Here is a 13,540-nt window from a genome sequence, read left to right on the forward strand (position 1 = left end):
TTGTGCTCTGTCTTTCAGGTGAGATGTAATTGTAAGTGACTCTGCAACTGATGCATAGTTCACACACCCTAGTCTCTGTAAGTCGCCTTGGATAAAGGCGTCTGCTAAATAAACAAATAATAAAATAATAATACTAGAATTCAGAGCAAAAAATAGGGTTTGGAGGGCTATGTAAATTGTGATGGCAGCCAAATTACAGAAGTTGTGAAGGGGGTCATTCAGTTTTCACCATGATACAAGAAGAGATTAGTGGGTCATAAATGTCTCTGTCTTGAAAAGAAGCAGCCCATGTTAAAACTGTATCATCCATAACCATATCTGATATGTATGATAGGTTCAATGAAGACATTGATAAAGACTTAATTTGTCAAAATCGTTTTTATTTTGTTTCTCTTAGTATTTCTAAATGGGAATTAAGAAGCATCTAGGTTTGACAACATTTAAAGATAACAAGAAATTATAAACTAAAGTTGAAGTAACCAGCCCAATTTTCTAAAAAATGACATACACAGTGCAATGCAGTGGTAGTAGAAATAACTATTGATACTTCGGTTAAGCTCTGTTTTTTTGCTAACAGTAACTTATATCAAAGCAAACCTTGAGTGTGGTGTTTGTGACCTTCATGTCACCCTTCTGCTCTTTCTTTCTCTGGTTGTTGCAGGAGAATGTTCCCTGTGCTCAGGGTTAGTGTGTCAGGTCTGGATCCCAACGCCATGTACACCTTTCTGCTGGACTTTGCGCCTGCTGACAGCCATCGCTGGAAATACGTGAACGGGGAGTGGATCCCTGCTGGCAAGCCTGAGCCACAGGCCCACAGCTGCGTGTACATCCACCCTGACTCCCCCAACTTCGGGGCTCACTGGATGAAATCCCCCATCTCCTTCAGCAAAGTCAAGCTGACCAACAAGCTCAATGTGGGAGGACAGGTATCAAGTTTCTGTTACTTTAATAAAACAATCCTTAACATTTACTGTACAGCACTTGGTGGTAATTTATTTTAAGAACCAGCTATTGGAATAATTCAGCCTTAATTAGTTAGTATGGAAATCTATGAACATATGTGCTATACTTTCTTATTTGGGCAAACTTACTGTTCTTCCACTGCACACTGAATGTTTACAATTGCTAGAAGTAAGATACTGTATACATAAAATATATTGTAGCTCCCCTAATAAATTTGAAGTGCTGTACGATAATCTATTACTTTTTACAAGGCAGTACAGAGTGGACAATACAGAGCTTGTCTCTTTTTGAGAGTTTTGTAAAGGCTTTTTGAAATTTAGATCAAAGTTTAGTAACATCCTAAAATAATTGGTATTTTGTGAATAATAACGTTTTGTAAATAGTTTGTTTAAAATGATACGCTGTATGTTTAGTAAAATAATGTATTTGCATTGCCATAAAGTATGTTACTATAACAAAAAAAAAAGATCTGGTTACAACTTTTAATGACATACTGTAACATAAACATAATTAATGGAAATTTAGTTACATGTTATTTATAGTTAATATCAAATATTGGAAAAATGTGAAACACTTTTATGAAGCAACTGCAAAAGCAAAGACTAATCAAGGACCAGAAGTAAGCAAGACCAACACACAACAAGTACTGCAAACCAGTATCTCCATCACACTTTCTGTGCTGTATAGAGATGTCGCTTGCCTTAAGGTACAACTAAATATATAGTTAAAGCATTGAGGCAAAAAAAAGACATTTCCAGAACAACAATATTTTCTTCCTAACCCGCCAGTCCTCTTGAAACCCCGCTCTGAGGATCTTGCCAAGTCATTAGTGTCTTGGGACCCAACAGGGCTTTTAGAAGCCTTCTCCAGCCTCTAATCACAGGCACAGCAATCAAAAAATATCAAGTGTGCATTTATACAATTAGAGAAACCCTCTCGGGCCACTTCACCCATGGAGACCCTTTGTTCACTGGGGAGCGCATGTAAACAGGAATAAACAGGTCTTAATTGCCTCTTTTGGGATTTAATGGACTTCCTGATGTTTAAAAAGAGAGCTATACTTCAGGTAGTCATCCAGGCTTTCAGAGACTGCGTTCGTTATTATTTTTTTTTTCAAGAATGACTTCAGAGCTGAAATCGTGGCTGGTATTTGTTTGTACTGTGTTCCCCCTTCTCCGCTTTATTTGGCATTAAATGCTATGTTGGCAACGCTGCCGGACCAGGAATGAGAACCAGGCCTAAATGAAATAATTGCTGTGGTTAGTTGTACATTATAATAATTATCTTTTTTATGTCAATTTAGCCCTCAGTCTTTAGATGTTCTAAAAAAAAATGATGGGCATTTGGTCCTTTTCAATGATTTTGATGTTAAAGGTGAAGCTAAGCTCTCAGTTAAAAATGAAAATTGTTTGTTTTTTCAGGCATTTTACATAATAATTGTTAAATTACGGAGAGAGCGCAATAAACGTACATAGGCAGAGGTAGGTTGGCCAGGTCTGTTGAAACTACCCCGAGGGAAACGCAAAACCTCTACATCAGGCTTAATTATTTAAAAATGCTGAAAGTTTTAGAATAAGTGTATACTCTTACACTACAGCTATGGTCACAAGTTTTGCTTCACCTAGAATTTTAGGAATGAGAGATAATTTAAAAAAAAACAAAACTATAAACATAATTTTGATATTTTATTTAATAATAATAATAATAATAATTTCTTTCTTAGCAGACGCCCTTATCCAGGGCGACTTACAAGATATCACATTATTTTTACATACAATTACCCATTTATACAGTTGGGTTTTTACTGGAGCAATCTAGGTAAAGTACCTTGCTCAAGGGTACAGCAGCAGTGTCCCCACCGGGGATTGAACCCATGACCCTCCGGTCAAGAGTCCAGAGCCCTAACCACTACTCCACACTGCTGCCCATCATGTAATCAAAGAAACTATAAAATGATATCGCAAAAGTCTCCCGGAAGCCATAATAGTATTATTATTATTATTATTATTATTTATTTATTTATTTCTTAAGAGACGCCCTTATCCAGGGCGACTTACAGTCATAAACAAAAATACATTTCAAGGATCACAGTACAATTAATAATACAATTAAGAGCAAGATAAATACAATGACTTTGGTTCTAGCAAGTACAAGTATGACAAAATACGATTCAATAATGGAGCAGATAACAGTGTCAGTGATAGTTACAGCAGGATATAATTAAATACAAAATACTACAGATTAAATAACACTTGACAGATTACAGTACTCTAAGTACAGGATTAAATGCAGTAAAATAGGGGGCAGATAAGAGCAAGTAAAGTGCATTTAAGGAAGAGTGATAAGGGTCCAGGGGGAAAAAAAGAGGAGTTCTACAGGTGCTGTCTGAAGAGGTGAGTCTTGAGGAGGCGTCGGAAGGTGGTCAGGGACTGGGCAGTCCTGACATCTGTAGGAAGGTGTGACAGGTTGGCTGAGTGGTGACGCCACGGCAGAAGCAGGCACGAAAACAAACTGACACCAGGCACTGCAGTTCAAAAGAAAGAATCGGCTGGCCACCGTTTTTATTAAGCCAAAACAAAAATAAATAAAATATTTAAACAAAAACACTGGCGCTCACAGAGCACAAAATAAATAATTAAACAAAAAGAAATCACTAACACAAAAACACAGGTCAGGCTGGGCAGATCACCGTCACTGTTCCTGTTCACTGTTTACTTTTAAATTTCAATTTCTCTCTCCTCTCGCTCTCCCGTTCCTCCTCTCGAACACCCACCACAAGTTGGAGAGCTGCAGGCTTTTTATAACAGGTGACCATCTTCCGATTAGCAACAAATTAAATCACTTAATTAATTCGGGAGATGGCCACCTTCTGCACGAGTTTAATTATTCCTGGCAGAGGACGAGCACCAATCTCGCCTCTGCCAGAACACGTTTTAAAAAGTAAACAAAACAATAACAAACATACGGCGCTCCGCCGTCATATAATTACAATACTAAATTATAATAAACAAATACAAAAACACACTTGGCAATTCGCCGTCCTTTATAAATAAATCATAACGATAATAATAAAATACAAAATAACACGGGGCAGGAGGGGGAAATCCCGTTCTAAAATAAAATAAACAAATCAACACTGTACAGGGCTCCTCGCCCTGTTACACATCCCTCCCCCCCCCCCCCCCCCCCCCCCCCCTCTGGTGCAATGCACACATGGCCAAACGGCCACCTTCCCCCTCAGTCTCATAGTCCCGGAAGAGGGGAAAGCACAGTGTCCATGGGGGTGGCCATGGTGGGATGTCCTCCACCCCCAACTTCTTCGTGGCCGGCAGCTCCCTCTTCCGGGGCTCCCGCCACAATCTATCCTGCCGCGAAAGTGCGGCTGGGGGAGCTGGTCTCCTGACCTCCCCCCCTTCTTTGTGGCCGGCATTTCCCCTCCGTGGGGCTCCGACCACACAATCTCCGGCCGCGAAAATGCGGCTGGGGGAGCTGGTCTCCTGACCTCCCCCCCCTTTCTTCATGTCCGGCAGCTCCCCTTCATGGAGCTCCGGCCACAGTGTAGCGACCCGAGGCAAAGCAGAGGCCCCGGCGACCCCAGGCGAAGCAGGATCCCTGGCGACCCCAGGCGAAGCAGGATCCTCGACGACCCCAGGTGAAGCAGGACCCTCGACGACCCCAGGCGAAGCAGGACCCTCGATGACCCCAGGCGAAGCAGGACCCTCGACGACCCTAGGCGAAGCAGGACCCTCGACGACCCCGGCGAAGCAGGATCCCTGGCAACCCCAGGCGACGGCAGCAGCAGCGGATCCTCGAGAGGCGACGGCAGCAGCGGACCCTCGGGAGGCGACGGCAGCAGCAGCGGACCCTCGGGAGGCGAACACGGGAGGGGAGTCCCTGGCCATGGAGGCGGCAGCGGGAGCTCCACTTCTCACTCGTACCCTGAAACTATAAATGTGGAGACGTAGGCAGCCCCAGGCGATGCAGAACGTGGACGTTCGGCCTCCCCCCTCTTGGGCTGTGGACGCACTGGCTCCTCCCTCTTGGGCTGTGGACGCTCGGCCTCCTCCCTTTTGGGCTGTGGACGCACCGACTCCTCCCTCTTGGGCTGTGGACGCTCAGTCTCCTACCTCTTGGGCTGTGGACGCACCGACTCCTTCCCCTTGTCTCCTCCCCTGCCACTGTAATCCCAGTCTTCAGGGAGGGGGCAATTAACTGGGAAATGCCCCCGCTCCCCACAGATGCAGCAACAGTAGGTCTGGCTTATGTTGTGGAGGACGGCTTCCCAGCTGATCTCCTCCTGTGCCTGCTGTTCCTGCAGCTGTCTGCTCATCCTCCTCTTTCCTCTCATCCTTCTTCCTACTCCTCACTCCTTTCTCCACACACAATAAAAAACGAAAAAAAAACGAAAAACTGCAGTAACCTCTTCTACCTGCGTCCTGGAGGCGCTGCGATCCCACGCAGGACACTACGTGTGACAGGTTGGCTGAGTGGTGACGTCACGGCAGAAGCAGGCACGAAAACAAACTGACACCAGGCACTGCAGTTCAAAAGCCGCGTTTTTAATAAGCCAAAACAAAAATAAATAAATATTTAAACAAAAACACTGGCGCTCACAGAGCACAAAATAAATAATTAAACAAAAAGAAATCACTAACACAAAAACACAGGTCAGGCTGGGCAGATCGCCGTCACTGTTCCTGTTCACAGTTTACTTTTAAATTTCAATTTCTCTCTCCTCTCGCTCTCCCGTTCCTCCTCTCGAACACCCACCACGAGTTGGAGAGCTGCAGGCTTTTTATAACAGGTGAGCATCTTCCGATTAGCAACAAATTAAATCACTTAATTAAATCGGGAGATGGCCACCTTCTGCACGAGTTTAATTATTCCTGGCAGAGGACGAGCACCAATCTCGCCTCTGCCAGAACACGTTTTAAAAAGTAAACAAAACAATAACAAACATACGGCGCTCCGCCGTCATATAATTACAATACTAAATTATAATAAACAAATACAAAAACACACTTGGCAATTCACCGTCCTTTATAAATAAATCATAACGATAATAATAAAATACAAAATAACACGGGGCCGGAGGGGGAAATCCTGTTCTAAAATAAAATTAACAAATCAACACTGTACAGGGCTCCTCGCCCTGTTACAGAAGGTCATTCCACCACTGCGGGGCGAGGGTGGAGAAGGAGCAGGCTCTGGAGGCAGGGGAGCATAAAGGAGGTAGAGCCAGTCTTCTAGTGCAGGAGGAGCGGAGAGGTCAGATTTAGAGAGGTTGAGTTTGAGTTGAATCGAGTGCATCCAGGAGGAGATAGCAGACAGACAGGTAGAGATACGGGAGGTGATGGTGGAGTCAGAGGTGGGGAAGGAGAGGAAAATCTGAGCATCATCAGCATAGAAATGGTATGAGAAACCATAGGATGTGATGAGGGGGCCCAGGGAGCGGGTGTAGAGAGAGAACAGGAGAGGACCCAAGACTGACCCTTGGGGGACTCCTGTTGAGAGAGGGCGAGGTGTGGAGGTTGCTCCACGCCAGGTTACGTGGTAAGTGCGGTTGGAGAGGTAGGAGGAGAACCAGGCCAGAGAAGTGCCAGAGATTGCCAGGTCAGCGAGAGAGGATAGTAGAATAGAGTGATCGACATTGTCAAAGGCAGCAGAGAGGTCGAGGAGAATTAGGACAGAGGAGAGAGAGGCAGCTCGGGCAGAGTTTAGTGAATTGGTGACAGACAGGAGGGTAGTTTTAGTGGAGTGAGCAGAGCGGAAGCCAGATTGGAGAGTGACGAGCAGAGAGTGGTTGGAAAGCGAAAAGCAGAGAGCTGGCGATGTACAGCCCGCTCGAGGGTTTTGGAGAGGAAGGGTAGGAGGGAGACAGGACGGTAGCTCTGGAGGGAGGTGGAGTTTTTTGAGGAGGGGAGTGATAGAGGCTTGTTTGAAGGCAGAGGGAAAGAGACCAGAAAGGAGAGAGGTGTTGAGAAGGGAGACGAAGTGAAGTAGAGCAGGAGCAGCAGCTTGAAAGAGGTGAGTGGGGAGGGGGTCCAGGGCACACGTGGTGGGTTTGTGACCCTGGAGCAGGGAGGAGAGGTCAGAGTCTGAGAGGGGAGAGAAGGTGGAGAAGGAGGGTGAGTTAGTAGGGGATGCAGTGGGTGTAGGGGTTGGAGCAGGAGGTGGTGCGGGGGAGGGAGAGGTGTTAAAGAGTTTGCGGATATCTGAGATTTTAGAAGAGAAGAAACAGGCAAAGTCATCAGAGGAGATAGAGGAAGGGGGGAGGGTTTTGGAGGGAGGAGAAGGTAGAGAATAGTTTACGTGGGTTGTTAGTGGAGGCTTGGATTATAGATTGGAAATAAGTACATTTAGCAGAGGAGAGAGTAGAGGAGAAGGAGGAGAGGAGAGTGCGGTAGAGGTCTAGGGCAGCAGGGAGCTTGGTTCTCTTCCATTTCTTTTCAGCAGATCGCAGTGTGATTCTTGCTGAGTGGAACGCAGAGGAGAGATAGGGTTGGGGAGGGGAGGGGCGAGCAGGACGAGAGGTGAGGGGACAGAGGGAGTTGAGGGAGGAGGTGAGGGAGGAGAAGAGGGTGGAGGTAGCAGAGTCTACAGAGAGTTGTGAGAAGGAGTCGATAGGAGGGAGGTGAGAGAGAGCAGTGGAGGCAAGGACAGAGGGGGAAAGAGCGGAGTTTACGGCAAGAGGTGACAGTGGGGGTAGGAGGAGCAGGGAGAGATGGGAGAGTCAGAGAAAAAGAGATAGTGATCAGAGAGGTCCAGGGGGGTGACAGAGACGGTGGAGGGGCAGCAGGCCCTGGAGAAGGTGAGGTCCAGTTGACGGCCAGCTTTGTGGGTAGGGGGAGGATGGAAAGAGAGAGAAGTCAAAAGAGTGAAGGAGAGGTAGGAATCCGGCAGAGTGGCTGGGGTTGGAGAGATGGATATTGAAATTACCTAATAGGACAGTTGGGGTAGACAGAGCGGGGAGGGAGGAGAGTAGATAGTCGAGTTCATCGAGAAAGTTAGCGAGAGGTCCAGGGGGACGGTGCAGTACAATTAGCAGGAGTTGACAGGGAGAGATTAGTTGGACAGCATGAAATTCAAAGGTATTAACAGAGAGTGAGGAGAGGTTGGAGGGGACAGAAAAGAGTAAGGAGGGAGAGAGGAGAAAACCAGTCCCACCTCCCTGTCCAGTGAGACGCAGGGTATGCGTAGAGAGAGGACAGGGCGGCAGGAGCAAGAGCAAGGAAATCGAGCGAGAGGTGGGAGGCAAAGGCAGAGATAAAATCAGCTTTGTTAGCAGAAGAGTGACAGTTCCAGAGTGCACCAGAGAGTGTGCGGGAGGGGGGGACGGCAGAGGGGTGAGGTTAGAGGGGTTGGAGGAGCAGCGGCGGAGAGAGGGCAGAGGACGAGGGCGAGAGGACAGAACAGGGATGTGAGAGACAGTCATAGCAGGACAGGCAAGACAAATAGGTACAGTGGGACCGTGGGGTGGAGGGTACCGACCTGACTAGTAGATGACATCTTCCAGAGCGCTGTTAGGTTCGGATCTATTAGAACAGCGTCTCGGCGCAGGCCTCCCTTTGCTGGACTCCCACAGCTAGACTCCCAGCTTTTTTGTTGAGGCTCTTCTGTTTGCTGGCCCTTCATGCTGGCGCGGAAATAGCCTGCCTGATTAATATAACAGGGTGGAAAAAAAACTAAACTGTGTGGAACCAAATCAAATAGCGAATCAACTTCTATTCAATTTAACCACACTCACCTGGTACTAATCACACACTACCTCACTTAATTCAAACACCACCTTGCAATGTTACTGAATGTAGTTAATTACTTGAAGCAGAAACTTACCTATCTGCCTCAGACCCCGGTTACCTATAGACTGACCACTAGTAGATTACTCTGCTTAAATAGGTTATTTCATGTTAGATTTAGAAATGTCACATTTGTCAGTTTTTCATTAAGTATATGGTAAACTACAAAGCAATATGTAATTCAATATGTTAACGTAACATTATTCAGGAGGTTTCATTTGACTTTATAAAGCTAAATTAGTTAAGTCTATAGGGTGATGCAAAACCTTTGGCCATTGCTGTAATGAGGAGCACTTTGTGGTCTGGGGTCTGGGGTGTTTATTCTAGTACCAACAACTTATATCCATCTGACAAATCACGAGGGAGATTCACAGACAATCCCCAAATTAAAATGTTTCTATCAACAGGCTTCGTGCAGGACCAAAAACCTAGGCTTTTTAATGTGAACTTTGCCAAAACATAGACTTATGATACTGAATGAACGGCTGCTATGACAACCATTCGCAGAACAGAAACCCAGGTGCAATTTAAATGACAGTGAAGCGCCTTGACTGATTTTCCTAGAAGAATATGTGCTAGGTGGAAATGAAGCGCTGGTGGCAGTTTATCAAGTTTCCATGCAACAAGTGTGTCAGTAACATACACCTCAGCCAGGCTGTAAATTCAGAATGATGAGGTATGAAGTAATGCAAAGGGAAATATACCAGGTCTATAACAGCTTTCACATGAGAACTTGGCTCTTTTGTGCTGTGGTTAAGCTATGGTTCTGAAGAGCCTGAGATACAGGAGTACCTGTGTATTGAGTGTGTTGATAAATCCTGAGGGACACAGCAAGGTGTTTGCTGTCTGAAGTATTGGGTCACTCTCCTGAACAATTCTGGGTGACAGTTCTAAAGCTACAAGGATACCAGTCCCTCTGAATGTTCTTGTTGGTTAGCAGTGTCTGACAGGCTGTGCGATGTGGTCCCTCAGGTCAACACTCATGCTGGAAAATTGGATGTTTGGTAATGGCAATAGGACACAGTGGGCATTTGGCAAGGTGTTTAAGTGTGTGCAAGCTTGTAGCACACATGCTGTTTTTATGTTTTCTTTTATTAATGTTTGGATTTTTATTTGTTTCTATGAAAGCTCAAGACTCTTGTAAACTATGAACTGCATTGAGTTGAAAATATGTATATGGCTTCATTAGTGATCCTCAAAAACACCCACTGGCTTTTAATAGGCCTATGATTTGCAAGCTTGCATTGGCATGTTAGGCAAAGACCCTTTTAATTTGAATATAGTGTTGACATATTTTAGAATGGTACCTTGTCGACATTGAATATATTGTTGAGTGACATATCTGGCCCCCTTTCTTCCAGATTATGTTGAATTCTCTACACAAATACGAACCCCAGATCCACATCATTCGAGTCGGAGTGAGTCACAAGATGGTCACCAATCTCTCGTTCCCCGAAACGCAGTTTATTGCTGTGACAGCATACCAGAATGAAGAGGTCTGTGCAAATCCATTCAAGAAGTCCTTTAACAACTGTTTTAGTTGATACTGTATATATAACTTATTCAACACTGCAGACCTGTATACAGTTTATTCAGTGCTGAAACAGTTAAACAACACATCAAAACAGAGAGACAAAAATCCAAACAGACGTGCTTTAAATGTCTGTTTCACAGTTTATTTGTTTTTTCTTCTCAAGATTACAGCCCTGAAGATCAAGTACAACCCTTTTGCCAAAGCATTCCTGGATGCAAAGGAAAGGTAAGTCCACATGGTCAACACCCCATATTATTATTATTATTATTATAATTATTATTATTATTATTAGTATTATTATTATTATTATTTCTTAGCAGACTAGCAGACTTAGCAAATATTAAACAAGCTTGTGTTGTTTATTTTAAAAAGAACAGTAAAAAAATGTTAGAATTAAATTCACAAAGCATTCACTCCAGGCCTTAGTTTACAGCAGTTTTTCTAAAAAAGAAAACAAATTGTTGTACTACAAAGATTCAGATGTAATGAACAGCTATGGCCAAAAGTGTTGCATCACCCTATGAATTAACAAATGTTGCTTCATAAAGTCCAATGAAACCTGCTGAATAATGTCACCTTAACATATTGAATAACTCGTAATTTCATATTGCCATCTTCCTGGAGGTTTTCTTCTTGGTCGCTGTCACTCTCTCTCTCTCTCTCTCTCTCTCTCTCTCTCTCTCTCTCTCTCTCTCTCTCTCTCTCTCTGTCTGTCTGTCTGTCTATCTATCTCTATCTATCTATCTATCTATATCTCACAACTGCAATATCAGTTTTGCTGTAATCCGTCCTGTGACCTCTTCTGAACTCAGTATGGTTTGCTTTATGTTTTCATCTCACTGTGATTATCACCATGTTATTGTTATCTTTTCATTGCCTCCAGAACCCATCCTAAGGACATCCTGGAAAGCCCCTCTGAAAACCAGCACATGGGGATGCCCCACTGTAAGTCCTGTAAACAGTAGAGCGATGAGGCCCTGACGAGAACTGTAAAACACGATAGGACTACAGTAAACGTTACTTTAAGTGTTTTATTAACCATGTGCAACTCACATTTTCTACTCTATTTTAGAAATGTCATTTTTAAAATCGAAGTTGCTATCCAAAGGTTTGCTGTACAGCAGGTATCTCTGTGACATGTTGTTGATACCGTTATGGGAATTTTTTTGTTTAAACTCATTAACATCTTTATTGAAATGTAGCACTTGACAATGTGATTAATAATATTTTATGAAAGGTTCATTACGAGCACCATATTAGCTAGCCTTGAAAACTTGACATTGACAGTACTGTTATGAGTAAACACCATTTCTGACTTCATATCAGTGCTAATATCCTTCGTCAGCAAATTATCTAACCCACAAAGGTCAGTCTGGGTGCTTGAATTAGTGCTATTAACATGTTTTCTTAAAAGCAATTTGTGAATGCAATTGGGGCATTCCTGTGTTAATTATACAATCTATGCAAGGTTTAGGACACTTGTTAGTACCTTCTCAATGGAGGCCAGCTTTTAAATAAATGAGGTATTAACCCAATTTTTATACATGGGAGTATGGAAAGATGTTTGGTTACATACTGTAGAAGAAGACAGTGAGCAAGAATTAGGCAAGGGAAATCCCGTCCATCTCAGATCAGACCCCGAATAAATGTAAACAATTTCCCAGCAGTGGACTCTACCACCAGATCACATGTAATCTCTGTTGTGGTGAAGGTTTTATCAGCTTCATTTTCTGTAATTTTACAGCATTTATTTAATTAAAAGTGTATGTTATTTCCTATACACTTATCATTATTAAGTTATATACCTAAATACTACACATTCCGTTAAGAATATCCTATAGGAATCTTTCATCTTGTTTATAATTATTATTTATTTGTTTGGCAAACACCTTTTATAAGTAACTGACACAATTTAACAATTTATGGATGTGTTGATTAGCCTGTTAAGTAGACTATAGTATGCGTGAAAAACAACACATATGATGAAATAAATAGAATACATTAAGTGTCGCGGCTTGGGAGAATAATAAACAGACAATGGGCTTAATCCTGCTCCAATCATGTGCGTCCATCTCGGTACTGTGGGTGGGAAAATGGTTTTGCTTGGAGCAAATGATTATTTATTCCTTAGCAACCATAGATGATAATAGTTTCTCATTGGGTCTGGACTGCTCACATGACCCACCCACACTCATCCACATACACAGGAGAGAAGGTTTGTGTCGTGTGGGAAGTTTAACTGCACTAAAAACTAATTGAAGAGCGGAGGGGGAGGGGACTTGATTAGGGTGGGGTTTGATCATTTAGCACCAGCAGGCTCTCTGGTGCTAAACGTTTAAAACAGTTTAGCACCAATTTTCAAAACGATTTGCACCCCTGCATATTATTAGACGATTAACACTAGAACCCAATGCAAGTGTTCTTATATTACATAGCCTATTTGAACAAATCTGGAGATACATACAATGTTTGAGGACTGAATGCCTTATCTGTTCCCCCAATCCTTCGATGTTTTCCATGCTCATAGTTGATTGTTTTATTTCCAGAGGGGTTAAATAAGTATCCAGCTGCGGTTCACCCCCCAAGCTGATTTTTTGCCAATGCTATTTTTTCTTTAGTATTTCGCTCGAATTCAGTCCAACTTTTTTTTTTTTTTTGTTCACTTTTAGGTCTTTTAGTTTCAATATTGATTTCCAAATGATGTCTCTCCTTGATTAGCTGTGTTTTGTTCCTTGACTTCCAAATTTAATTTTATAGTTATTCATAATCTCTTCAACTAAACGCAATTGAGCTGTAGCAGCATGTATGTTTTAATGGGAGTGCTCAAAAGCTGGACAAAGACAAAATTACCCGGACAGGGTTCTAAAACAATGCGAAACATCTTGAAAACTGTACCACACAATTACTCTAGTCTATATATTAAAAATAATGATCATTCTATGAGTTTTATTGGTGCTCCTTCAGGGGGAGTTTTGTTTTGTTCCGGAAGCATTTCAATTTATGACAAAATATATGAAAATTCATACAATGATAATTATTTTTAATATGTAGACTACAGAGACGGAGTAATCATGTGGTATAGTTTTCAATTAGTGCCCCGTCCGGTCAGTTTTGTCCAGCTTTGTCTAGCTTTCACTCACTGTTTTAATATAGGCTACAGGTAGTACGACTAAAAAATGATTAATTTTAGTATGGAATTGTAATCACTTAATTAAGTCAGGGATTGTTTGAATGCTGATATCTC

General features: G+C 43.0%; 1 protein-coding gene across 1 annotated transcript in view; it reads left to right on the top strand.

Moving 5' to 3' along the window:
* The window catches only part of LOC117406425 (T-box transcription factor TBX19-like), a 30,263-nt gene that overhangs the window by 11,771 nt on the left and 4,952 nt on the right, over positions 1 to 13,540 (top strand). Inside the window, exons 2-5 of the mRNA XM_059028841.1 lie at positions 662 to 926; positions 10,124 to 10,258; positions 10,460 to 10,521; positions 11,180 to 11,241. Coding sequence (XP_058884824.1) covers positions 662 to 926; positions 10,124 to 10,258; positions 10,460 to 10,521; positions 11,180 to 11,241 — 524 coding nt within the window. The remainder of the gene's footprint in view (positions 1 to 661; positions 927 to 10,123; positions 10,259 to 10,459; positions 10,522 to 11,179; positions 11,242 to 13,540) is intronic.

Source organism: Acipenser ruthenus, chromosome 8 (assembly GCF_902713425.1).
Source record: "Acipenser ruthenus chromosome 8, fAciRut3.2 maternal haplotype, whole genome shotgun sequence".
Taxonomy (NCBI): Eukaryota; Metazoa; Chordata; class Actinopteri; order Acipenseriformes; family Acipenseridae; genus Acipenser; species Acipenser ruthenus.